The sequence below is a fragment of the Cervus canadensis genome, chromosome 22, assembly GCF_019320065.1.
Source record: "Cervus canadensis isolate Bull #8, Minnesota chromosome 22, ASM1932006v1, whole genome shotgun sequence".
Lineage (NCBI taxonomy): Eukaryota > Metazoa > Chordata > Mammalia > Artiodactyla > Cervidae > Cervus > Cervus canadensis.
The window spans coordinates 1,197,342-1,221,393 of record NC_057407.1 but is presented as its reverse complement, the minus strand read 5'-3'; the positions used below and the strand labels follow the sequence as shown (position 1 = coordinate 1,221,393).

The 24,052-nt window shown below is 49.3% G+C and overlaps 1 protein-coding gene across 1 annotated transcript in view; it reads left to right on the top strand.

Moving 5' to 3' along the window:
• The first annotated feature begins 677 nt into the window (after nt 1-677).
• The window catches only part of RUVBL1 (RuvB like AAA ATPase 1), a 31,342-nt gene continuing 7,967 nt past the window's right edge, over nt 678-24,052 (top strand). The window contains exons 1-8 of the mRNA XM_043442051.1: nt 678-897; nt 4,349-4,435; nt 11,895-12,027; nt 17,290-17,441; nt 19,985-20,074; nt 20,796-20,945; nt 22,456-22,519; nt 23,550-23,748. Coding sequence (XP_043297986.1) covers nt 757-897; nt 4,349-4,435; nt 11,895-12,027; nt 17,290-17,441; nt 19,985-20,074; nt 20,796-20,945; nt 22,456-22,519; nt 23,550-23,748 — 1,016 coding nt within the window. The 5' untranslated portion in view covers nt 678-756. The remainder of the gene's footprint in view (nt 898-4,348; nt 4,436-11,894; nt 12,028-17,289; nt 17,442-19,984; nt 20,075-20,795; nt 20,946-22,455; nt 22,520-23,549; nt 23,749-24,052) is intronic.

Here is a 24,052-nt window from a genome sequence, read left to right as displayed (position 1 = left end):
GCAGCGCTGACATTATCATGGAAACTGGACAGGACGCAGCCGCGGGATGACCGTCTAATCTGAGGAATGGGATGAGGGTTCCACAGGCTGCCACGCCTTAAGTCCTCAGCAGGAATTCCAACTGCCGATTACTTGCTGCGCGTTTTTGGGTGAGTTGAGGGGCCTCTTTTCGCCCGCATCTTCATCCGGACTAGGAATTACACTAAATGTCACCCACAGCCAACTTAATCTAAGTAAACGGAGAGATGGAGGCGAGGGAAAGCAGAGGAGGACAGGTCCCCTGAGGAAGCTGAGCACGGCCTCCCCGAAGACGCCGAGAGAAGTGGCCGTCAGAAAACTGCCCAGCGGGCGCAGGTCGAAGCTTAAGTTCTAAACCTGTCTCTTCATCTCCAATACCGAGGTCGAACTTGAGTTGCGCAGAGCGGTATCAGTTCGAACGCGCTCATGGACCGGAAGGCGCGGTGAAGTGCCGGACGCGCGCCCCTATTGAGCTACAGCGCCGCCCCTCTAGTCCCTACCCAGGAAGGAAGCGCCGGCCGCGGGGGAAGCCAACCCCAGGACACCGCCGGAAGCTGGTGGGCGGGCCCTCCCCGGCAGTCGCGACGGGCGCAGCCAGGAGCCAATGGAGCGCGGAGGCGTTCCTGCCGCGGCCAATGGGACGCCGACCAAGGCGGGACCAACCGCTTGGTAACGGCCTCGTGGTAACAGGGTGCTCGCTGCTTGGGCTTTGCGGGCTCCCCGGCTCCGGTTGTCAGGATGAAGATCGAGGAGGTGAAGAGCACCACTAAGACTCAGAGAATCGCCTCCCACAGCCATGTGAAGGGGCTGGGGCTGGACGACAGCGGCCTGGCCAAGCAAGCGGCCTCGGGACTCGTGGGCCAGGAGAACGCGCGTGAGGTGTGGCGGCGGGCGGCGGGGCCGGGGGCTGAGGGGCGGGGCTGAGGTGAGGGGACTGAGGCGGGGGCGCTGACGCGGGGCGTGGGGCTGAGGTGGGGACTGAGGTGGGCGTGGGGCTGAAATGGGTACTGAGGTCGGGATTGAGGCGGGGCGTGGGGCTGAGGTGAGGCCGCTGAGGTGGGCGTGGGGCTGAGGTGGGGGCGCTGAAGTGGGCCTGGGCGGGGCGGACCTTGGCCCAGACGGTGGGCGTGGCGCGGGGGTCGGCGGGGAGAAAACAGGCGAAATCCCGGCTCTCCCGGACCTTGCGTTTCGGACACAAACGTTTAAACCGCTAAACAGAAGGAGTGTTAGACTTTGGGGATGGGTTCTGGGAGGCGGGAGCTCTGCGGGCCCCAAATAGTGGTTTCTGAGAGCGCATTGGGAGACTCTGGGATTTTAAAGTCGGAAAGTGACCAGCTTTGGCAGGTGACAGGTACCCAGTCCTTTTTGGCCATTCCAGTTAAAGCCCACATCTACTAAGTGATGATGGTGCCCGGTCCTTTCACCTACATTATTATCACAGAACTATTCAGACTTTTTTTAACTTGTTTTTTGTAGATGAAAAAATTCAGGGTGAGAGACCTGGCCACTCAGTCCACTGGCTGAGTTTATCCACTGGCCACTCAGTTTAGTAATAGTAACACTGGAATTTGTGCCTGTGTGTTTCTGACTCCTGAGACAGCGCTCTCTGTGTAGTCCCCCTCAGCCCATTGCCCGTGGGGACCTCTGCTGTGGCTCAGCAGCTACATAAGTCCAGGTTAAGACTCTTGCCCTCTAGCCTAATTGTGCTAGGAAAGGGCCAAAGAGAAGCCTTCATTTTGAACACCATCCTTCCAGAGGGGAAAATGTGACAGGATTAAGGTGACTGAAGTTTCTCTCTATCCAGCTTCTGCTGTCTGAGAGGCTGTCACTGCAGATAGTTGTTGAATGATCTCCATGTGCTAAGCAGCTCCATTTCCACTGTCTTATTGTTCCCCTCCATCCTTATACTGTCCCTCCTCTACTTTTTTATGACACTTTTCTTACATATGACAAAATTGAAAGACTTATCTACCCATGTGCCCTGTTTCTACAAGTAACATTTTACACAGTTGCTTTATCCTCTCTCTGCTCATTTATCCATGCAGCAATCTGCCTTTCATTTCAAACTCAGTTGTAGACATTAGTATACTTTACTGTAAATCCGTTAGCATTTGTGCCTCTCTGTTATGAATTCTGTTTTCAGATTAGGAAATTGTGTTTCACAGAGATTAGATTATGGGCCTGAGATTACTCAGCTGGTGATTGGTAGAGCTAGGATTTAAAGCCAAGGCAACCTGACTCCAGAATCCATGCTCTTAACTCGGATGCTGTATGCCTCCATGTGAATATGAGCTTCTCAAGGATAGAGACTGGGTGGTGTTAAATATCCAGAACCTGGCTTATTATAGGGACTCAGAATTTATGTACTGATTTATTAGTCATCCCGGCTCTGCTACCAGGTCCTGGTTTGAGTCTGGTCACTCACCAGCCTCCTTGGTGTTTAATAGCCTCATCTGAAAAATGAGAGTTACAGTTTTTTAAAGGCCCCTTCCAGTTTATACTTTTTAAATTTTGGAATTCACTGGAAGTATTTCACTGGAGAGAAGGAGCCTAAGTGGAAGAATATTAAAGGGAAGAGGAAGTGTGTGAATAAGAGTACATAGACAAGGCTTGAAAAGTCTTCTACCTCTTTTGAATTGCCCAAAGAGTTCCAATGCTGAGGATTATGATATCAGAGGTTACTATGGAAAGACCACAATGGCTCTTTTATCTTTTTAAAAATGTGACCTCTGAAGAATATCTTCTAGGCTGTGAAGTGTACTGTGCTTTTCCAGCTGAGCCAGAAATGGAATAGAGCACATCCACATGCTTTCCTTGAACCCGTGTGTTTGAGGGGCTGTCTTAAGTGTGAGAGCAAGGTATATTTCTGGAGTCCATGGGGGAAAGTGAGAGAAGAGATAAATGTGTTCACAGGACCTTGTCAGCAAGGTACTGCCCAGGGAGAAAAGCTGTGACCTGCCTTGAGACAAATAGAATGCACCTTGTAGAGAGTCATGCTTTCCATCAGTGTCAGAGATCTTGTGTTACGTAGTCTCGAGATACAGGTCTTCAGGGAGTATGACTTTCTCAGCCTTGCTCCAACGTATTTAAATACTCTAAAATGCATTAAATCAGTGACCCATTTATAGAGTTTCTGTATATGTACATACATATATGTGTCAGTATACAGTCGGCTCTTGAACAACATGGGTTTGAACTGCATGAGTCTATCACATGCAGGTTTCTTTCAATATGTCAGTATTAGGACACTGGCTGCTGTCACAGATACGGAGGGCTGACTGTATAGTTATGTGCTGATTTTCGACTGTGTAGAGATTGCGCATCCCAGCTTCAAGGGTTCATGGGTCAACTACGTATACATATAGATGTATGTGGTTATATATATATATATACACACACACACACACACAATGTATATACTGTACAAAATGGCTTAATACTCAGAATATTTAAAATATGCTAACAAATAATTTAATCTTGAGGATTTGAAAGGCATTTCTTGAATCTTATGATGCCGTAGATTAAACATCACATGCAGCATTTGCTTGCAGCATTCTGGGATAGTTAACTGATGGCCAACTAGTAGAATATGTCATTGATTCTTAGTACTTAGTGGGTTAATTTGAGAATCTAATGAAGACTGTTGAATCCTCTCCCTGGAAAAATGCACATGTGAACATATAAACACAGTTTTATGTCCAATTTCTAGAGGGCCCCTGGAGTATATGCCACAGCTCCCATTTCCATTCTCCATATAGCAGCCATCAAGAATCTTTAAAAACAAATCTTCAGAACATGACATGTAGCCTAAGACTTTTTCACTGATTTCCCATTACAGGCAGAATAAAATCCAACTTGTCCATGGACTGGAAGGTCCTATTCTCAGTCCTGCCCCTCCTGCCTCCACAGCCTCTTTTCCTTGGCTGCTTATTTGCTGAGCTCTGGTTCATGCAGCCTTTCTGTCCCTTGGGTGTGCCAAGCTCATTCCTGTATTTTGAATTGCCGGGAACACTGACTTCTGCCCTGCCTGGAGTTTCATGTATCAGATAAAATGTCGAAGAGGTCTTCCCAGATCACCCTATAGAGTGACCTCTGCCCCCAGCCACTTGCCGTTTCATTGCCCTTTTTTCTTCATGGTGATTTTGCGTTTGTCTCCCCCACTAGGACTGGAGCTCTGTGGGCCTCATGGCCCCCAGCCCCTAGCACAGCCCCTGTGGCGTCCTGGCCTCAATGAATGAGTCTGTGAACTGTGTGCGCCAGAGACTGGGCTTTTTCCTCCTGTGAAGCATTGTAATATTGATTTACTATTTCTTTCCATTGTGGTGTCTAGGCATGTGGTGTGATAGTAGAATTAATCAAAAGCAAGAAAATGGCTGGAAGAGCTGTCTTGTTGGCAGGACCTCCTGGAACTGGCAAGGTACTCATTTTCTCTCATTTAAAAAATCTGCCCAAGAGGTTGATCTTAATGTCTAAACCAAATTGAATTTGTGTCTTAACTAGTCTTTGTTTAGCTGAATTGGTTATATGTATGTTTTTAAAACTGATGTGCAATAATACAATTGAGTATCTAAAATCCATGCTTCTAAAATTCAAATTATCCTGGCTGACCTCCAGAGAAAACAGAATGAAGTCCTCAGAGGGGTCTCATTGTCTGTAATTTGTCTTTTATCTCTTTAAAGTCTCCTTTGCTTTGGAAATACATTTCTGTTGGCCTAGGGCATCATAAAATCTTGGGAGTGACATCTTACTTGGGAGGAAAAGAAGATCGGTCAGCAGGCAATTTTCCAAATGCTGACTTGAAGCAACACTGTTCTGACTGTGAGAGATGGCAGGAGAAGGGAAAAAGATTTTTATCTTCAAGGATTTTTTATCTCCAGGGGCCTCATAGGCTCTCCAGGGCAGAGGGGAAACCATGGCAGCAGGGAAGTCTTCAGTTGAGCACTGAGCTGCAGGGCATCGCCTGCCTATAAATGCAACTGGCATTGCAGCAGAAAGTGGCGCTTGGGCTGGTATGGCTGGAGGAGTTGAGGCTTGACATTTGCTCTTGAAGCTGGGAGAGGGTTTGACTTTGCAGGAAAGAAAAGGGCCTTCTAGGCTGAGGTGCCTAACAGCTTGTGGGATCTGTGAGGGGCTTGGCCGGGTGCTTGAAACACACCATCTGGGCCTGCTTGTTCTTTAAGAGCGCTGCTTGATGCTTCCCTCATAGCTCGGTTGGTAAAGAATCCACCTGCAGTGCAGGAGACCCGGTTTGATTCCTGGGTTGGGAAGATCTGCTGGAGAAGGGATAGGCTACTCACTCCAGTATTCTTGGGCTTCTCTTAGGGTTCAGCTGGTAAAGAATCCGCCTGCAATGCGGGAGATCTGGATTCATTCCCTGGGTTGGGAAGATCCGCTGGAGAAGGGAAAGGCTACCCATTCCAGTATTCTGGCCTGGAGAATCCCATGGACTGTATAGTCCATGAGGTCGCAAAGAGTCGGACACAACTGAGCAACTCACTCACTCACTTGATGCAGGAGAGGAGAAGCTTGGGAGTGAGTTTGTAAAGAAAGGGGTTCCACCCTGGTGCTGAGACCCCAGGCAGGTCCCTTAGGCTTTCTGAAGCAGTAGCACCACCCTCCCTGTTGAAGAGTTATTAAACTGGTAGTTGTAAGATGATGACTTTATCATTTTGAAGTCATATGATTGAATTGACAGTATATCTTATATTGGTGTCTTAAAGTTGAGGAAAAAGTGCTGTATTTGTGAACAAGTAAACTTTAAAGGGCTGTACACGTGAACTTCAGTTCCCTCTCTGCTCGTCACTGTGTGTATGTTAGCTGCCCAGTCGTGTCCGACGCCATGCAGCCCCATGGACTATAGCCCACCAGGCTCCTCTGTCCATGAGATTTCCCAGGCAAGAATACTGGAGTGGTTGCCATTCCTTCTCCAGGTTCATCACTATATTTACCGTTTATTTGCTTACTGTCCTTTTCGTATTTTAGACCTTTGCTCTCCTTCCATTTTCTTCTTCCTAAACCACATCGTTAAGAAGTTCCTTCTAGAAGTTTATTGGTCGCAAAGTCAGGTTTGTGTTAATTGTGTTGCCCTTGTTTTGTTGGATATATCATTCAGCTGACAGATGCTTTCTCTCAGTGCTGTTTCTCTCAATGGTATTTCCTACCTTTTGGCTACTAGTGTTGCTTTTGAGAAGATTAATTTTGAGGATTTTGTCTTTTTTCTCTGGGTGTTTTTGGGGATATTTTGGTTTTGGTGTTTTACTGTGGTATGTCAAAGAGTGGATTTATTTTCATTTATCCTGCTTGATATGGATCTGAGTATGTAATATGTCTAATCAGTTCTGGGAACTAACTAGCCTTGTTTTCCTCAGATGCTGCCTTTCTCTGGTCTCTTTCCTCTCCTGAAGTCCAGTGAGGTGATGCTCCACTGCAGAGGTCCTCTGCCTGGACCACCTTTGCCCTCTGGGACCCTTTGGCCCTGTCCTGACACTTTCGATTGTTGCGCTTGGTGGGACAGCGAGTGCTCCTGGCATCTTGTGGGTGGAGGCCATGGGGCCTGCAGGGCAGAGAGCGGTCCCTACAGCGAGTTCTTCAGCCTGCAGTACCCTGGGCCAGAGCCTCTCAGTTTGTCTTCAGTCTTTAACCTCTTTTATGTTTTTTGTTGCTTTGCCTCTACTGCATTCTGGGTAGCTTCTTTAGATCTCTCTTCTAGTCTGCCTTGTAACCTGTGAGAAAGCTACTCTTCAGTACAGTCCATTGAATATTTTTCATTTTGAAAAATTTGAAATCTATAAAAGAGTAGAAAGAACAGTTTGGTGAACCCCTCTGTACCCTACTCACAGGTAACTAATGGTAAATATTTTGTGACATTTGTGTTTTCTATATTTTACTTCTAAACCATTTGAAGGTAAGTGCCAGGACTTTCTTTGCCATGATACTGTTATCCACCCAAGAAATGTAATGTTGCTAACAGTATTAGCTAATATTTAGTTCATATTAAAATATCTATAAGTTGTTTCAGTTTTTGGCTGTTTTATTTTTTGTGCTTCTTTTTTTTTTTGTTTCATTTTGTTTTCATTTTTTATACTTCTTATTTGAATTATAATCACATATTTCACGTTGGATTCACAATAGTTTATTTAGTTTCTTTATTAAGAACATTTACCCTTCCCTGCATTTTTTTGATTCCTTTTACAATGTTGACAGTTTTGAAAAGTCTAGGACAGTTGTTTTGTAGAATATCCTACAGCAGTTGTCTGATTGTGTCTGAAACATTCAGCACTTTGGCAGAACGCTGCATAGGTGGCATTGTGTCTGGAACCTGCATCACAGCGGAAGGCTGACACCACGCCGTGTTCTCCTTTGAGGGGACTGGCTCCCTCTGAAACTCACAATCTTCTGGGAAGTGACACTGAGATGTTGGGAACATCCTTTTACCCGATGGCTGTAGCATTCTTCAGTGGTCTTTGCCTTATCAGCTATCACATTGGTGGTTGCAAAGTGGTGACTTTCTAAATCTCTTGTATCCTCTGTTAATACATATGTGCTGTGCTGTGGTTAGTTGCTCAGTTGTGTCCAACTGTTTGCAACCCCATGGACTCTAGCCCGCCAGACTCCTCTGTCTGTGGGCATTCTCCAGGCAAGAATACTGGAATGGGTTGCCATGCCCGCCTCATTAATACATATATTAGCTTGCTTTTTTTTTTTCTTTTTACTTTTTTTTGTAATGAAGAAGCCTTTCCCTCCTCCTCTTATTTTAAAATTTTTCATTTCTTCAAAATCTGGCTATTTTTGATAGCCTCTTGTTTCTTGTTCATGAAACAATTTCTTATTCATTTTATATCCTGTGTCTGCTTGTGGACTTGTGTTTGATCAAATCTGAGGCTCCCCTGATCTCCTGATTAGGGCCGAGTACTTCCTGAGGGGACTTGTGAGGGGCTCTGCTTGCTCCCAGCCCAGAGCACGTGATGGGAATTTTGTGGCTTGGGTTTTCTGGCCATCAGGCCGTGTAGAGTCCAGTCCTGAAGCTGTCTGAGAGCCTACTAGGGGGACTTCCTCAGCCGGAGCTGCTCTGAGACTGACGAGCTCATCCTTGGCCCTTGGAGAGTTTCTTTGTGGTCAGCTTGTCTACTGACATGTGTTCTTTAAGGCTTCTTTGTATCCATGGTTTCTGGCGTCTGTCAAACACACGCCCAGCTCTCCAGGCATGGTAGTTTTTCTCTCTGGATCTGTCTTGACTCTTTACTCACTCTGGATGTCTTGTAGCATGAAGGAGTGGCTGTGACTCTCTCGGCCAGTTTGCTGGAACTGTGGGTCCTTGGTGCTTTGGTAACATCATACCGTTTTCCTTCTAGGAGATACGAGAGGCTCTCGGCACCTATGGGTTGTCCAGTCCCTCTCCACATGTTCAAGGCATGTGGTAACTCTCCTGCATTACTGTGAGCCCATGGGCCCCAAGGTTTAGGCGACCTAGCTGAGTGGCTGGCAGGAGTGTGGTGCTTGTTCAGAATGTGGCCATTCCCCTCTTAAGGCTGCACACTCATAATAATGGGGCTTTGTGTTTGGGTTTTAGAAAAAGGTGTTCATATGAGACTGAAAATAAAGTTGATTTTTTAATCTTTTGGCAACAATATCTTTGTGCCACTTGCTTGGGGGTGGTCATGCAGAAGTAGGTCCTGGAGATTGGGGTTTGCATTCTGACCCTGATGCTTGCTAACTGACTTTGAGTGAGTTGGAAATTTCTGAGTTTCAGTTTCTAAATCCATAAAATGTGAAGTAGATGATCAAGTTCATAGGCTGGTTGGGAGGGTTCAGCGGGATCTCTTGTGCTAGCTAGTCAGTTAGTCAGTTCAGTCACTCAGTCTGCCGTAAGGGTGGTGTCATCAGTATCCGACTCTTTTGACCCCATGGACTGCAGCTTGCCAGGCTTCCCTGCCCATCACCAACTCCTGGACTCAATGGACTCGCCATCCATTGAGTCGGTGATGCCATACAACCACCTCATCCTCTATTGTCCCCTTCTTCTCCTGCCTTCAATCTTTCCCAGCATCAGGGTCTTTTCCAATGAGCCAGTTCTTCGCATCAGGTGGCCAGAGTATTGGAGCTTCAGCTTCAGAATCAGTTCTTCCAGTGAATAATCAGGACTGTTTTCCTTTAGGATTGACTGTTTTGATCTCCGCTCAGTCCAAAGGACTCTCAAGAGTCTTCTCCAGTACCACAGTTCAAAAGCATCAATTCTTCTGCGCTCAGCTTTTTTTATAGTCCAACTCTCATATCCATACATGACTACTGGAAAAACCATAGCTTTGACTATAGGGACCTTTGTTGGCAAAGTAATGTCTCTGCTTTTTAATATGCTGATGATGCTTGTCACAGCTTTTCTTCCAGGGAGCAAGTGTCTTTTAATTTCATGGCTGCAGTCACCATCTACAGTGATTTTGGAGCCCAAGAAAATAAAGTCTCTCACTGTTTCCATTGTTTCCCCATCTATTTGCCATGAAGTGATGGGACCAGATGCCATGATCTTTGTTTTTTGAATGTTGAGTTTTAAGCCAGCTTTTTCACTCTCCTCTTTTACTTTCATCAAGAGTCACTTTAGTTCCTCTTCAGTTTCTGCCATAAGGGTGGTGTCATCTGCATATCAGAAGTTAATGATATTTCTTGCAGCAATCTTGATTCCAGCTTGGGCTTCATCCAGCCCAGCATTTCGCATGATGTACCCTTCATATATATTAAATAAGCGGGGTGACAATATACAAGCTTGACGTACTCCTTTCCCAATTTGGAACCAGTCCATTGTTCCATGTTTGGTTCTAACTGTTGCTTCTTGACCTGCATACAGATTTCTCAGGAAGCAGGTAAGGTGGTCTGGTATTCCCGTCTCTTGGAGAATTTTCCAGTTTGTTGTGATCCACACAGTCAAAGGCTTTAGCGTAGTCAGTGAAGCAGAAGTAGATGTTTTCCTGCAACTCTCTTGCTTTTCTGTGATCCAGCGGATGTTGGCGATCTGATCTCTGGTCCCTCTGCTTTTTCTGAATCCAGCGTGAACGTCTGGAGGTTCCCAGCTCCCGTCACGCAGTCTTCGTGCAAGTCAGCCTGTCCTGTATGGCGGGTGCGGGTACAGTCCATGCAGTAGCCACGTCTTGTGCCATCCTTCTGAGAGCCTTTAAGTGGAAGGCACTGCACCCCCTCGAGGCATTTCTTGACCACGCAGTTCTCGTGTGTCACAGGAATAGACAGGTTGTTTCTTCTGTACTTGGCTGTGGCGGGGTCTGCACTGCATCAGGTGCGGCACTGTCTGAGTTCACAGCTGAGGGAGGGGGGTTGGGGCCTGTGGTTTTGGGGGACGAGAAAGCAGAGTGACTGGGAAGGTGAGCAGTTTGGATGGAAGGTGGGCCTGGCTGGCCTGCGGCTCCTCCCACAGGAGTCCTGTTTGAGCGTGCTGCTACCTTGCTGTCGTGCTCTAGAGATTTCCCCTTCATTCTCAGAACACAGGAGAGCACAGCTCTAGAAATACCAGCCTCGAGGGCACAGACTCAGACGCCTGCTTGCATGGGCGGTGGGGCTGAGGGAGCGCCCGGGAGCCGGCACGTGCCCTCGCTGGGGCGGCAGCAGCCCGGGTGTCTGTTCGGTGCAGCCGTGTGGTCACTGGGGCCCGCTGTGGCCAGAGCTGCCTGCTTCTCAGAAGAAGCTAAAACCTGTATTTTTCTGTGAAATTCCCTACATTCAAGCGTGGGCAACAGCTAAGTTGAAAAATACACCTGAGAGTCTGCAGGCCAAAACAGGAGAGTCTGTGGGCAACCAGCCTGCTGCCAGTCACTAGCCCAGGGCTTGGGTTTGACAGACGAGAAAGTCAGGCACAGGCTGCCCGTGCGCTCAGGGTCTCGCTGAAGATTAAACCATCAGCAGTGAACAGAAGAGGGATTTTTACTGGGCCGGTTTTAAAACTCAGAGGTCCTTGTCATTCTTCAGCAGCAAGCTTCTTGTCTTCCTTAGCCTGTGCACCTTGGGAGCTGACCTTACCTGGGCTTTTGTGTCAGACTTGAGGAAAGCTGAAAGCAGCATTTAAGGTTCTGGCTCTTCATACTTGATGTTTGATCATATATCTGTTAAGTCTTCATCTGTTCAGCAGCTGTAGTTTTTAGCAAAAGTCTTTTTGTAGTTTATATGGGCATGTTCAAGTGTGACTTTACCAACTCATAGCCTTAGAATCCCAGCCTGGGTGTCATTCTTCACGGTTTGTGGGGCCACTCAGCATAAAGTGAGCATCCAGTCATTTGTTCCTTGATTACTGATTTCTGATGGGCTGCAGTTGATGGCTTCCTGAGTCTGTAAAGATAGAAAGCAGTATCTCAGAGACCCAGCAGAGCTGTTCTACTGCGACGTGGTCAGAACCGTGTTTTAACACTGAGGGAACAGATTTGGAAGGCTCTGCTGATTCTCATGGGAACATGATCTCTGGAACCCTGCTGCCAGACTTTGAGGCTCCACTCTGCCATTTTCTAGATTACGGTACCAAGGACGAGTTATTTAATCTGTGTCTCAGCTTCCTCATTTGTGAAATGGGGAGAGTAGTGGTGTCCAGCTCATAGGGTTAGTGGGAGGGGCCTGTGCAGCATCGGGAGCTGGACCTGTACTGGCCGAGTCTCAGTCGTGACAGCCATTGTGATGACAGGGACCATTGGAGATGCCACTCACACTAGAAATTGACTGTCCACAAGAGTCATCACATGTTTATTGTGAAACATGCAAACAGTATTAAAACTAAAAGGACTAGAATTTCAGTCCCTAGTTAATAATTTCTGTTTCTAGCATATGTTCCTGAATTATTATATTTCAAGAATGTGAAACAAGTGCGTTTCCTTTGTTTTCTTGTGTAGACAGCTCTAGCTCTGGCTATTGCTCAGGAGCTGGGGAGTAAGGTCCCGTTCTGCCCGATGGTGGGGAGTGAAGTATACTCCACGGAGATCAAGAAGACCGAAGTGCTGATGGAGAACTTCCGCAGGGCCATTGGTGAGTACCCGCCCGCGCCTGCCAAGGCTCGTCCTCACCTGCATCCTCCTGGTGAAAACGCCTCTAGGACTTGTATTTGTGGTGCTGATCTTTTTTTTTGGCACCATTAGCGTTATCTTTGCAAGCGAAACAAAACCCCAGTTTTTCTAGAAAAGTGCTTTAGTGACCAGCAAGCGTGGGCCCCAGCTATGGCTTGGGGTTTCATCTGACAGAGTAGGTTCTCCTGGCAGCCTCATTGTGCTCTCAGAGCCGACAGTCCACTGAGAAGGCTCTGGACGTGAGCCAGCAGCGCTGCGTGTTGTGCTGTCAGAGCGCCCGGCCCGCACGCGCGCCGTCAGTGAGCCAGGAGCTGTGTGGGGCTGCAGAGCTTTGAGGCGGTGGCGCTGACCTCGCAGGGCCTGGAGCTCCCATGCTGAAGGCTTGTGACGTGTCAGGCCCTTTACTGACCGTGACCTTTTACTGCCCAAGAGGAAGTTCTCTGCATTTTGCATCTGACAAAACAGAGTTTCATAAAGTTAAATAACTTGCCTGTGGTGATCTACCTAGTAAGTAGCAGCAGAACCATAGTCTGAGCCTACACCTGTCTGACCCTGGGGCCCATGCTGTGACTCCATGCTTCGAGCATAAAGTGACTGCTCTTCCGAAATGTCCCTTATTCCAGCCAGCACTTCTGGGGCACTCTCCTGGCCCCATGCCTGCAGGCCTGGGTCTGGGGAAATCTTAGTCTCCCTCAGACCTGCATTTATCTCTAGGATGTACTTGCTGCGTAATAGGTTATGAACACTTGTCAGAGCACCTGTGTCATTGTGTAGTACCTTTCAAGAGGGACATTTACTAGAAAGCTTAAGTTTTCTTCAGAGTTTAAGAAAGAATGAATTTGTCTAAGCCCAGAATTCTTTCCTCAAGAATCTAGCGTCTAGTTGAAGGGTATGTTGTATAGGGCTTTTGCAAATTATGCTGAGTGAAAAGAGATGCAGTTGAAGAATGGTTTTGGGTTCACGAGAATCCCTCTGGCTGGGATGGAGAGTGAAGGCAGAAGCAAGGAGCTGATGAGGGGTCTGAGCGAGAGGTGGTGGGGTGTGGACCAGCCTGGTGGAGGTAGAAAGAAATGGTTGGATTCTGGGTCCAGTTGGATGGTGGAGCGATGAAATTTCCTGAAAGATTAGACGTGGGGCTGGAAGAGAGAGGAAGTGAGGGTGATTGCCGGGTGCTGCCGTTTTCAGTGGAGGGGAAGCGTGGGAAGGAGGGTCTGTCGAATGTCCCTGTGGGCGCAGTGGACCACGTCCCTGTGTCGCCCTAGTTCCTGGCCCCTGGTGGGGGGTGGTCAGTGCTGTTTTTCTGAATGAGAGGAGGGCTGCACTTTGAAGCAGGTAGAAGGAAACAGAGGCTTCTGCATCTCAGTTCTGTGTCTGATCAATAGATGTTGTTTGGTTTACACAGTGCTTTTTAATAACTCTCGAATGAGTTGCTGGTGTTTGGAAATTGGGATATGTCCTGTAAAACGAGAAACACTTCCATTCCTGCAGAGTCACGGGGGTCCCAGCAAAGCAGGCTATGTTCTGGATTTTTTTCTAAACTGCAAAATATTCTGACTGAAAATATTTTTTTACCCTGAAACACGGGATTTTTTATATACCTATTTTAAATTGAAATGTAACATACACATAGAAAAGTGTACAGATACCTACGTTTTAACAGGAATGAAGTAGACGCTCACGCAGCGGCCGTTCAGCTCAGAGCACAGAGCGTCAGACGTGACGCGCTCCCAGGGCGCGGCCCCGCCTCCGCGCGCGTCCCCCGCCTCCGGGCGCGGCCCCCGCCTCCGCGCGCGTCCCCGCGCCCCCGCGCGCGTCCCCGCGCCCCCGCGCGCGTCCCCGCACCTCCGGGCGCGGCCCCCGCCTCCGCGCGCGTCCCCGCGCCCCCGCGCGCGTCCCCGCACCTCCGGGCGCGGCCCCGCAGAGCGTGAGGGCGTGGCGGTGGCTTCTGAGCACTCACGGCCCTGAGCGCCGTGTGTGTCCCGGGCAGGGCGCCTTAGCTTGGCCCCATTTATAGACTTTCTCTGGACAGAACTCACTTCAGGTGCTGTCTCTTGCTTCCTTACAGCTTTCGTCTTTGTAAGGCTCAGCGCCTGTTATTACATGCTGTGTTCCGTCTGGAATAACAGTGGAAATGGCTCACAGGACCCTCTTCCTGGTTTAACTTCTTTCTGAGTACTTTTCAAGAATTTGAGGAACATGTGCCAGAGATTTTATTTAACTCAGTAGCTGATGAGATAAAAAAGTAAGATGTTACAATCGGTTCCAGTTATCTGAGTGCTTTTAAAATATATTTTTATTTATTTAGAAAATTATTTTCTGAAACTGGTAAAAGATGACAAAGCTCACCTTTACATGCATGCATATATCTGAGTTGCTTTAAGTTAATTTAAATGCCTTAAAATTTGAAAAAAATAAAGATAAATTTTCTGAGCATCTGTCTAGTGATTTGCCCTTTTTGAGGGGAGAGGGCAGCATGATTCTTTTGATGGCAGCTAGGTGAAGAGGAATTTCTTGGTCCTGTCACAGAATAAAAAGGCAGGCCATTGACTGCCTTCAAAAAGGAACCCTATGCATCTTCCTCTGCCTTGAGTTCCTGTGAAGTGGCAGAGGGGGTGGGGAGGAAGCAGTAAGCTGACGAGAAATAAAAAGCAAGGAGTCTGTGCTGTTTCCTTGACGTGATGAAGATCCCTGTCAGGGATTTAGAAACCTGAGCCAGCAGATGAAACCTGCGTCGTTCACGATGTCGTTGCCAGAGAGCACGCCAGCCCAGCCCCTTTCCTGGCTAACAGCCGGTCTCATTGTCCGTCCACACATCCCCTGCCTGCTTGTCAGCACAGAGCAACTTCTAAACAAATGCAGAGCTAGTGAGAGACGGGAATGCCTTTCTTCCCCACTCAGGAATCTCGTGTCAACGTTGTCTGCCAGGAAATAGAAGGAAGCCTTCCATTTGAAGGAGCTTGTCTCTGTGGGATATAAGTTTTGATTTAAAAAAAAATCAAAGTTCATTTTAAAGGTACAGAAATTTCCATGTTGTCACAATCTTCTGGTGCATTCATGTCATTTGGAAAACTTTTGTCTTCATTCTCAGGAACTAAGCATTAGGTGCAGTAGAAATGAAGTTCAGCGTCTCCTTTGGGGCTATTCTAAGACTTCTGTTTGTAGTCGGTCAGGTCGAATGAAGGAGAGTAAAACTGTTCCTTAACTCTGTTATCTGAGTCTTTGTCCTGATTGGGTTTCTGGGCAAAGAAGGAGAACAGCCCAGTGATAACGGCTGGGTTTGAAAGTGGGAAGTGGCTGAGAAGGTGTGACGCCACAGGCCAGCGGGGTCTGTCTCTGTCAGGACAGGGACGTCCGACGCTGAGCCTCCGAAGCCTCACCAGCTGATGTCTCCACGTCATGAGCAGAGCAGAGTTCTTGGTTCATTCTGCAGATGAGTGTCTCACCTGGGGTTGTATGTTGTGACCATCTGGGGAGCTTTAAACTCATAGTGATGACCGTGCCCCGACCCCTGAAATCCGGAATGCAGTCAGGGTGGGATCAGGTGAGTCTGCAGGGTGAGCATTTCGCTGGACACAGTAGAGATTTGGAGCTGTACTCTCTCAGCTTCAGCCGGCAGTGTTCTTCCTTTGCCTGGTCCTGCTGCTATTATTGACTTGAAGTGAAGTGAAAGTTGCTCAGTCGTGTCCAACTCTTTGTGACTCCATGGACTATACAGTCCATGGAATTCTCCAGGTCAGAATACTGTAAGTGGGAAGCCTTTCCCTTCTCCAGGGTGTCTTCCCAACCCAGGGATCGAACCCAGGTCTCCCGCATTGCAGGCAGATTCTTTACCAACTGAGTCACAAGGGAAGCCCCATTATTTACTTAGACATCGCTTTTTATTTCTTTTTGATGTGACTTGGTAGTTTGGTGCATACATACAGAAGAGGGCACGGAACATCGGTGTGTATCTCAGTGGATTGTTGTAAGTTGAAAAGCCAGCTGGTGAAACCAGCACCCAATCAAGAAAGAGATGGTTGCCAGTACCCCAAAGCATCCGTATAGTGGCAGCTCTCCTTCCGTTTCTGAGATTTATCCCTGTGGTTGCGAGTAGCCACGATCGTTTCTCATTGCTCCATGATGTTCTTTTGTATGAATATGTCACAGTGCAGGTGTCTCTTCACTGTGGGCAAACGTGGGGAAACATTGACAGTGTTTGGCAAGTAAGACTGGCATTGCGTGACTGTTGCTGGCTGTGTCCCTGAGTGCACACGTGCACCGCAGCCTTGAGAGTAAAAACCTTGGAGTTGAATTGGAGGGTCACAGATATTCATGTGTTCAACTTTAGGAGATAATAAACACCACATTGCTTCTACACCAGCTCACACTCCCACCGGCAGTGTCCTGCATCCTTAGCAACCCTTGATGTTGCCCGTCTTTTTAATTTTAGTGATTCTCGAGGTTGTAAAGTAGTATTTTATTTTTTTTGCTTTTATTAAAATTTTTATTTTGGAAGTGTCCAAGAAAAGTAGTCAAGTGGTATGAAGGCTCTCCATGGCCCCATCTGATTGCAGACCTGCTTTCTGACCTATAAATATTTGTGTGTATCTCTGGAAAATAAGAACTTAAAAATGCCATTTTCACCCCTAGAAGAAATTAACAATAAATTCTTAAATATCAGCACATATGTAGCTAATGTTTAAATTTCAAGTTGTCCTGTAAGTGTCATAATGTGTTTCTTTTATAGTATTATTGTGCAATTAGGATACAAATAAAGGTCTATGTGATAGATTAGTTGGGATCGATCTTACATCTTTTAAGTCTGTGTTTCCCTTAGGTTTCCATTTTTACTTTTGGGCAAAGTATAAACTAGATAGAGATGGGGGAGGTCACACTCAAGGGCTGGCAGGACGGGAGTGATGGGGCCTATAGGCCCCACATTGACTGGAAGGGGAAGGACAGGGCAAGTTTCATGGGAAACGCTGTCAGTGAGTTGGCCCTGTAGTGTGGTCAGACGAAAGGGGCCCTGGAGACTTGGATCCAGTCCTGGGTTCCCTGGAGAGGGATGGCCCCTTCACCTCGCCCCTGGGGCTGCGTCTGTGCAGTGCTTCCCTCCCCAGGACTATGTGTGAGCGAGGCTGGCTCGTTGATTCTTGTAATGTGGAGGTTTTATGGCTAAAAAGACTGTTGAAAAAGTGAGGGGCGTCGAGTTTCTCACCAGGGTTTGTTCTATCATCTCTCCCAGGGCTTCGGATAAAGGAGACCAAGGAGGTATACGAAGGTGAGGTCACGGAGCTCGCCCCTTGTGAGACAGAGAACCCCATGGGGGGCTACGGCAAGACCATCAGCCACGTGATCATAGGGCTCAAGACGGCCAAGGGGACCAAGCAGCTGAAGGTGAGCGCGGGCCTGGGCGCCGCTCTGCTGCGGCGCCCCCGTGTGGGCAGGGCGGGCACGTGGGCGACTCGGAGAGGGCGGCTCCTCCTCGCCGCACCGAGGAGGCTGTGTGTGAGCACCTGAGCTGTGTGCCGCCGTCCTGTGTCCCGCCGGGTGCCCGCACGCCTGGGCCCGGCCGCTGACTGCGTCCCAGTGCTGTGCTCCCAGGAGAAGCAGCGCTGAGTCGCCCAGCGAGCTGAAGGGCCGTGGCAGCGCCGTCTCGCGGGGCCCGGGGCGGAGTCCCGGCTGCAGTCCCTTTTGTGTGCTGGGCCCTTGAGACCGTGACAGCTTCACTGGTCGGTTCTGCATAGGCCAGGGCTCTGTCGGGAGTGTGGTGGTGGCGGTGGAGGAGGTCCTGGGTGAGCCTCCCACCCCTCGTGTGAGAGTGTGACTGAGAGTGTGACACACGGGCCAGTGGGAAGGAGAGGCTGTCGATGTTGTGAAGCCGAGCAATCTGATTGTGGCTTTGCCTTATTAATAATAAGGAATAAGCTTTTCTTCACAGCACTTCTTTATTGTATGTGTCAAGCCCTGGGCTGAGTGCATCAACAGATCTGTGTGTGTGTGTGTAATTTCCCTTATTTTACAGATAAAAGAGCTCTGAGGCACACGGGGAGGTTAAGCATTTCTCCTAGGATCACACAGCTAGTCAGTGGCGGGGCAGATTCTCCGAGTCCTGCCGACGATGCTGTCTGTGCTGTAACTTGCTGTGGGACCTTAGGAGTCAGTTGAGCTCTCTGGGGCTCCATTTCCCTATCTGGAGACTGCAGCAGGTTGGCCGTGTAACGTCTCCATCTTTGCTTTCCTCTGAGATTTTATTGTTCTTTGATTCTGTAAGGTGGTTTCTTGGTCACTGCTTTATGGAGATCATAAAAATGTCACTTCTGCAAAGCGCCATTTTTCTTTGTCTTAACAGGGTTTCCATCTCAGGAGCTTGCCTCTGCAAATATCTCTCTTAAACCTCCCCCTTCATCGCTCCCATTCTGTATTAATTACATTTCTTAGCAGGATCTGCCACTTTTCTAGTAATTACATCTTCAGTCAATTCATTTGGGAAATTAACTGATACAAAAATGCTTGACGCCAAAAAAAGAAAAAAAGAACGTGTACTATCCAATGTAGGATAGATAACATCAGGTATACAGTTTAAATTTCAGTTATCCATAAAGCTGTTTTGCATAGTTTCTTTAAGAAAATAACAAGAGGATGAGTGTTTTGCTTTCAAAATGAGTACTTCCTGCCCCATTGAGCATCTGTGCAAGCTGTTTGGAGAGCCGGCTCTTTCAGTGTGAAGGCCAAGCCTCTTCCTTTGTGGAGTGCCGCCCTTGTCCCAGCCCCACCTTGGGGCCCGCCCCACCCCAGCCTCACTCAGGGCCGTGGTCCAGGAGGTTAGAGCCCTGGCTCCTGTGGTTACTGTCTGTAACAACTCCACTGAGGTCTCATTTTAAGTAAAATTCACCCATTTTAAGTGCACAACTCAAGGAATTTTAATCGGTTTACAAAGTGGTACAGCTATCATCACAATCCAATTTTAGAACATTTTCATTACCCCAGAAAGAAACCTCATGCCTATTTGCAGTAACTTCCCATTCCCAACCCCAGGCCCTGACAACCGCTAATCTACTTTGTTTCTGTATATTTGCCTTTTCTGAATACTTCATAAAAATAGAATCATACAACATGTGTTCTTTTATGTATGGCTTTTCCTACTGAGTCCTGGTAAGTTTTTATTCTAATTTTGAGAGTTGAGAGTAGCAGCTCCCCTTGAATTTTAACAGAGAGAAACATTTCTAAATAAAGACTCCTTACAAAAGATGCTCTCCCAGAATATTGATCACCTAGGTGGCCCGAGTCTGGACGATCTGGAGAAAGGCAGCTCTCCCCAGACGTGCTGCTTTTCCTTTCTGGATGTGGAAGCGACCCAAGGAGCAGACACTGGGGTTTGAATCCACTGGCTTCAGAGAGATCCTGGTTTTATGTTTCCTTTGAATGAATCGCATCTGTAATGTGATTACGCCTGGGTGCTGTCATGTGGGTGAAGAAAGTGAAGCTCAGAGAGCCTTGTCTAAAACCACAGGCTGCTGAAGGGCAATCGTGGAGAGTAAACAGGTTCTGTCACTACCTCTGGTGCAGAAACTGCCAGCCCCGCCCGAGGTGGGGAGGGCCAGGGATTGCAGCTGGGAGAGCAGTCTCAAAAGGGGGTGTTAGGGTCTTTGGTCCCACGGACAGCATGGGCCCCACCTGGAAGTGGTTAGAGCCGTGTTTGCCAGTTTGCAGCCTCTGGAGTCAAAGGAAGGAGGAGCTTAGTGCTCTGTGCCCTTCTCCTGCCTGCTCTCTGGGACACTCGGGCTCTAGAGCCCACCTCACACGTCCTCACACACACACATTCTTTCTCCGTGTGGTCACTGACTATGTCAACTCTCATATGGGAAGCTTCCTTACAGTATGTCAGAATATAATGTGAATTACAGTTCTCTGGTTCACTTTTTTTTTCTTTTTTTAAGCTGGACCCCAGCATTTTTGAAAGTTTGCAGAAAGAGCGAGTGGAAGCTGGAGATGTGATTTACATTGAAGCCAACAGCGGGGCCGTGAAGGTAACACCGCAGAGACCCGGGGGCGGGAAGTGGCCTTCTCTCTCCACAGAGTCCGGGGCGTGTGGGGAGGGCTGCTGGATCTGCTGCCCCTTTATGTTTACTCAAGTTTGCTTTCCCTTTATCTGCATTCTTTAACCTTCTCGTGATGAAAACAGACAGTCTGTTAGAAAAATACTGAAACCTGTTTGGAAGGGGAGAAAAGTGAGGAGGTGAAATAGTGGTAGTCATTTCCAAATTGAAATGTGCAGGGTGTTTAATCTTCCTTTTATCTCTTTGGTATTTTCTTCCCAAGATATATGCATGTGGAAAGGAATGCTGCATTAGTATCTGATTTCAAGGGTCCTGTATGGAGTTCCTCACTGTTTAATGGATGAGCATAATACTTCATATCGTGCACTAAATCACCCACCTACAAAAGAGTCTGAGCAGCCCCTCCGTCTCCAGTTAATCTACCGGATTTGCCCTTTATCGGGAATTGCATGCAGTTAAAACAAGGGGGAGATTCTGGGAGAAAGTGTCGGGTGTTCTCAGCTGGGTTTTTGGAGCCCAACGATGAGCAGATAGCGCTTTCTCTTGGCAGCAGGGGACCAGGCCATGTTTGGAGTTTGTCAGGGCGGCTGTTGGCCGCAGTTGGGACCGGGAGACTTTTATCCTGCGCTGAGTGCGTGGGGACTTGGCAGGGGGCCACACCAGGCACTCAGGTTTCTCTCTGTCTCTGTAGAGGCAGGGCAGGTGTGACACCTACGCCACAGAATTTGACCTTGAAGCTGAAGAGTACGTCCCCCTGCCCAAGGGGGACGTGCATAAGAAGAAGGAGATCATCCAGGACGTCACCTTGCATGACTTGGACGTGGCCAACGCACGACCCCAGGTACCGGCCCCTCGGGTCATGCTGGGCAGCCGGCCGCTGGCCCTGCGAGCGCGCGCAGGGGCCTTTCATGTGGGCTGGGGGCTCCTGGATGAGCTGTCAGTCTTGCCGCTTCTTAGGGCAGACAGTCCTTTTCTGTCTGTAATGTTCAGCAATTAACATCGACAAGAGCGACGAGGGGCTCCTTTGTTCCAATTCAAATGCTCCAGTCACAGATGGCTTCCTGCGCATTGTTCCTTCTCCCAGCCCAGCCTCTGGCCTGAGCTGGCCAGCTTCTCCCTGGCTTCCCTCCAGCACTGGCTCGGGCCTGGGATGCTCTGGGTGTGAATGGCGGAGGGCAGGAGTGTTCTTTGAGCCCTTTGCAGGATTTCAGAGAGCCTCACAAAGCGGTCTGCCCCCTGCCTAGCAGAACCCCCAGTTTTATAGCTTTGAGCTGGAGCTGTCCCTGCTCCTCATGTGAGTAGAAGATGGATGCTTGTGTCCTGACTAATAAAACGTGGGGAAGCGCGGGATGACTTTCTGCCGGCTCTGGGGAATGTGCGCTTCAGGGAACTGACTCTTTCCCCGCTGGTGGTCTTTGGGTCTGGTTTCCTCTTCATCCTAAAAGAGGCTATCCCCTCTAGCAAGGGGACAGGCTTTCTAACCTGAAATCCGATCCGTGGGTGTTCTGTCCCTTGGAGCCTTGGCCAAGAAACTGCTGAAGAACCTCCGCTCTGTCTGTGCAGCAGCTGTCCCAGACCAGCCTGTGGGAGCCACTCTCGAGTCAGCTCAGGGACTGTGTTGCTCCGACACTGATTGGCTCAGCTAATGGTCACTTTGGGTCTTCGGGTTTTCTATGATTTAGGGCTCTCTGGTTTTCTCTTTGCTCCTCTGAGAAGAGGGCATTATATTTCCTACCTGGCAGGGCTGCTCTGGGGATCAGATGTCCTCAGTGGTCAGGAAACATTTGCCACCTTTGACTGCTGTGTGTTCAGGGACCACCCGCGTGCCTGGTAGGGCCTGGCAGCCCCGGCTGGCCGTGGAGAGCTGGCTTCTGCTGCCTGCACGGGGCGCTGGCCGTCAGGCTCCAGGCCCTGAGGGCTCCGGTGGCTCGGCCTGGAGAGAGGACGCGGGGCCAGAGTCGCTGCCGCCCCCCAGGGCTGGGGCAGCGGGACGGGGTCGGAGCTTCCTAGGAAGCAGGATGTGATTCCTGGCAGGTGGGCTCGAAGTGAGTCCTGGAGAGTCAGATGCCCAGGGAAGGGTTGGCAGTTCTGTGGAGTCAGGCAGGCATTCAGGACCGGGAAGAGACATGGCTGGGGCGGGGGTTTTGCTAGATTCTGGCAGGATCGGGGAGCCTCTTACAGGCCCTGTGTTGAGACGCTCGTCAAGCTTCCAGTGCAGGTGCCGGGCGTCTCTGCTTCTCAGGACCCCTGTTGAGTTGACCAGTTGATGAGGGGCCCTGGGGGTGGTGGTGCTGAGGCGTTTGCAACTGCCTTAGGAAGCGAGACTGACTCCTGAACCTTCTCTTGTGCAGGGGGGACAAGACATCCTGTCTATGATGGGCCAGCTCATGAAGCCCAAGAAGACGGAGATCACAGGTGAGACGAGGCGCGGTGCTGGGGGCCCGAGCCTGGCGGTGCTGGGGTCCTGCCCCACCTGACGGCTGCGCTGGATCCTCACGCGCATCCCGAGAGGGAGACAGGCGGTCACGGGCGCGTCCCACCTGCAGCACACAGCCTGCTCGCCCCAGCAGCCCCTGCCCGCCTCCCCGGGTGAGGCCGTAGGCTGGCTGCCCTTTTGGTCTTGTGATTTACCTGCTCCTCTTGCTAACTGTATGCTCCGTTTTTTCTAATTACCACAGATAGCTTTGTCACTTGAAAACTGTCAGTGTTAAAGCTGTTTTCTTTCAAATTTCAGCCAGTGGCACAATGTGAACCCCCAGAGCAGTGTCCTTATCATAACATGGCCTTTACAGCTCCGCCTCATAGCTGTGGTGGAAGGTGCTGGGTGTGTGGGCTGCTCCCTCCTGCCGATGGCACAGGCGCTGGTTTGGAGAAGGAGAGCCGTGACCTCAGACAGTCACTCAGCCTCTGAGACGCTCGCCCCTCTGCGAGCTCTGAGATGGGGCCTCTCCTTAGACCTTGTCATTCCTCACAGGTTTTCCTCCAGAGAGGATTCTGAACGCACCCTATTCCTTCTAGGCGCTTGATTGAAAGTTAATTAACTGAAGCTTTGTCACACAGGCCACGAAAAAGGGTCATTTACTCAGTATCGCACAGGGAAATTTGCACATGAAAACTGCCATCTTCCAGGCGCTGGTGTGAGATAATAAGGCCTGGTGGGGAGTGTGACAGACCAGACCAGAGGTGTGCGCCCTGGTGAAGACAAGTGTTTACAAACTTAATACAACTTCAGGGTAGCGTGCCAATGTTCTGGGTTTTAGGTAACAGTGCTATTTTCAGATGAAACTGAAGCCTGGACTGGGGTCGTGGCCTGATGGTGGGTTCACACAGCTCACACTCAAGCCCAGCTCTAACTCGGGCTTGGATGGGATTCGGAGGGAACGAAGAGAAAGGCGATCGCCTCCCCACAGCACTGACCCTGCCTGTCACCCTCGCCTACTCCTAGACAAACTGCGGGGAGAGATCAACAAGGTGGTGAACAAGTACATTGACCAGGGCGTGGCAGAGCTGGTCCCGGGCGTGCTGTTCGTGGACGAGGTCCACATGCTGGACATCGAGTGCTTCACCTACCTGCACCGGGCGCTCGAGTCCTCCATCGCCCCCATCGTCATCTTTGCGTCCAACCGAGGCAACTGTGTCATCAGGTACCAACACCTCCCCCCAGGCTCTTTGGTGTCTGCAGGGTCACTTCACCCCGTCACGTCACCCATTGAGGTGGGGAGGAGGGCGCCGTGTTCATTCTGAGGGAGACACTCGGAGTGGCTTGATTTCACTCCAGCAGAATCACCCTGTTCCTGTGTGTGAGGGCGTGCACGTGGTAACTGGGGTTCCCGTGGGTGTGACCTGGTTATCTGGTTGGAAAGGTCAGGTGGGCCAGCCCTCAGTGACACGGCCTGTGTTGACTTCATCCCCCGTGAGCTCCCCGAGGTGTGTGTTGTGACTTCACTT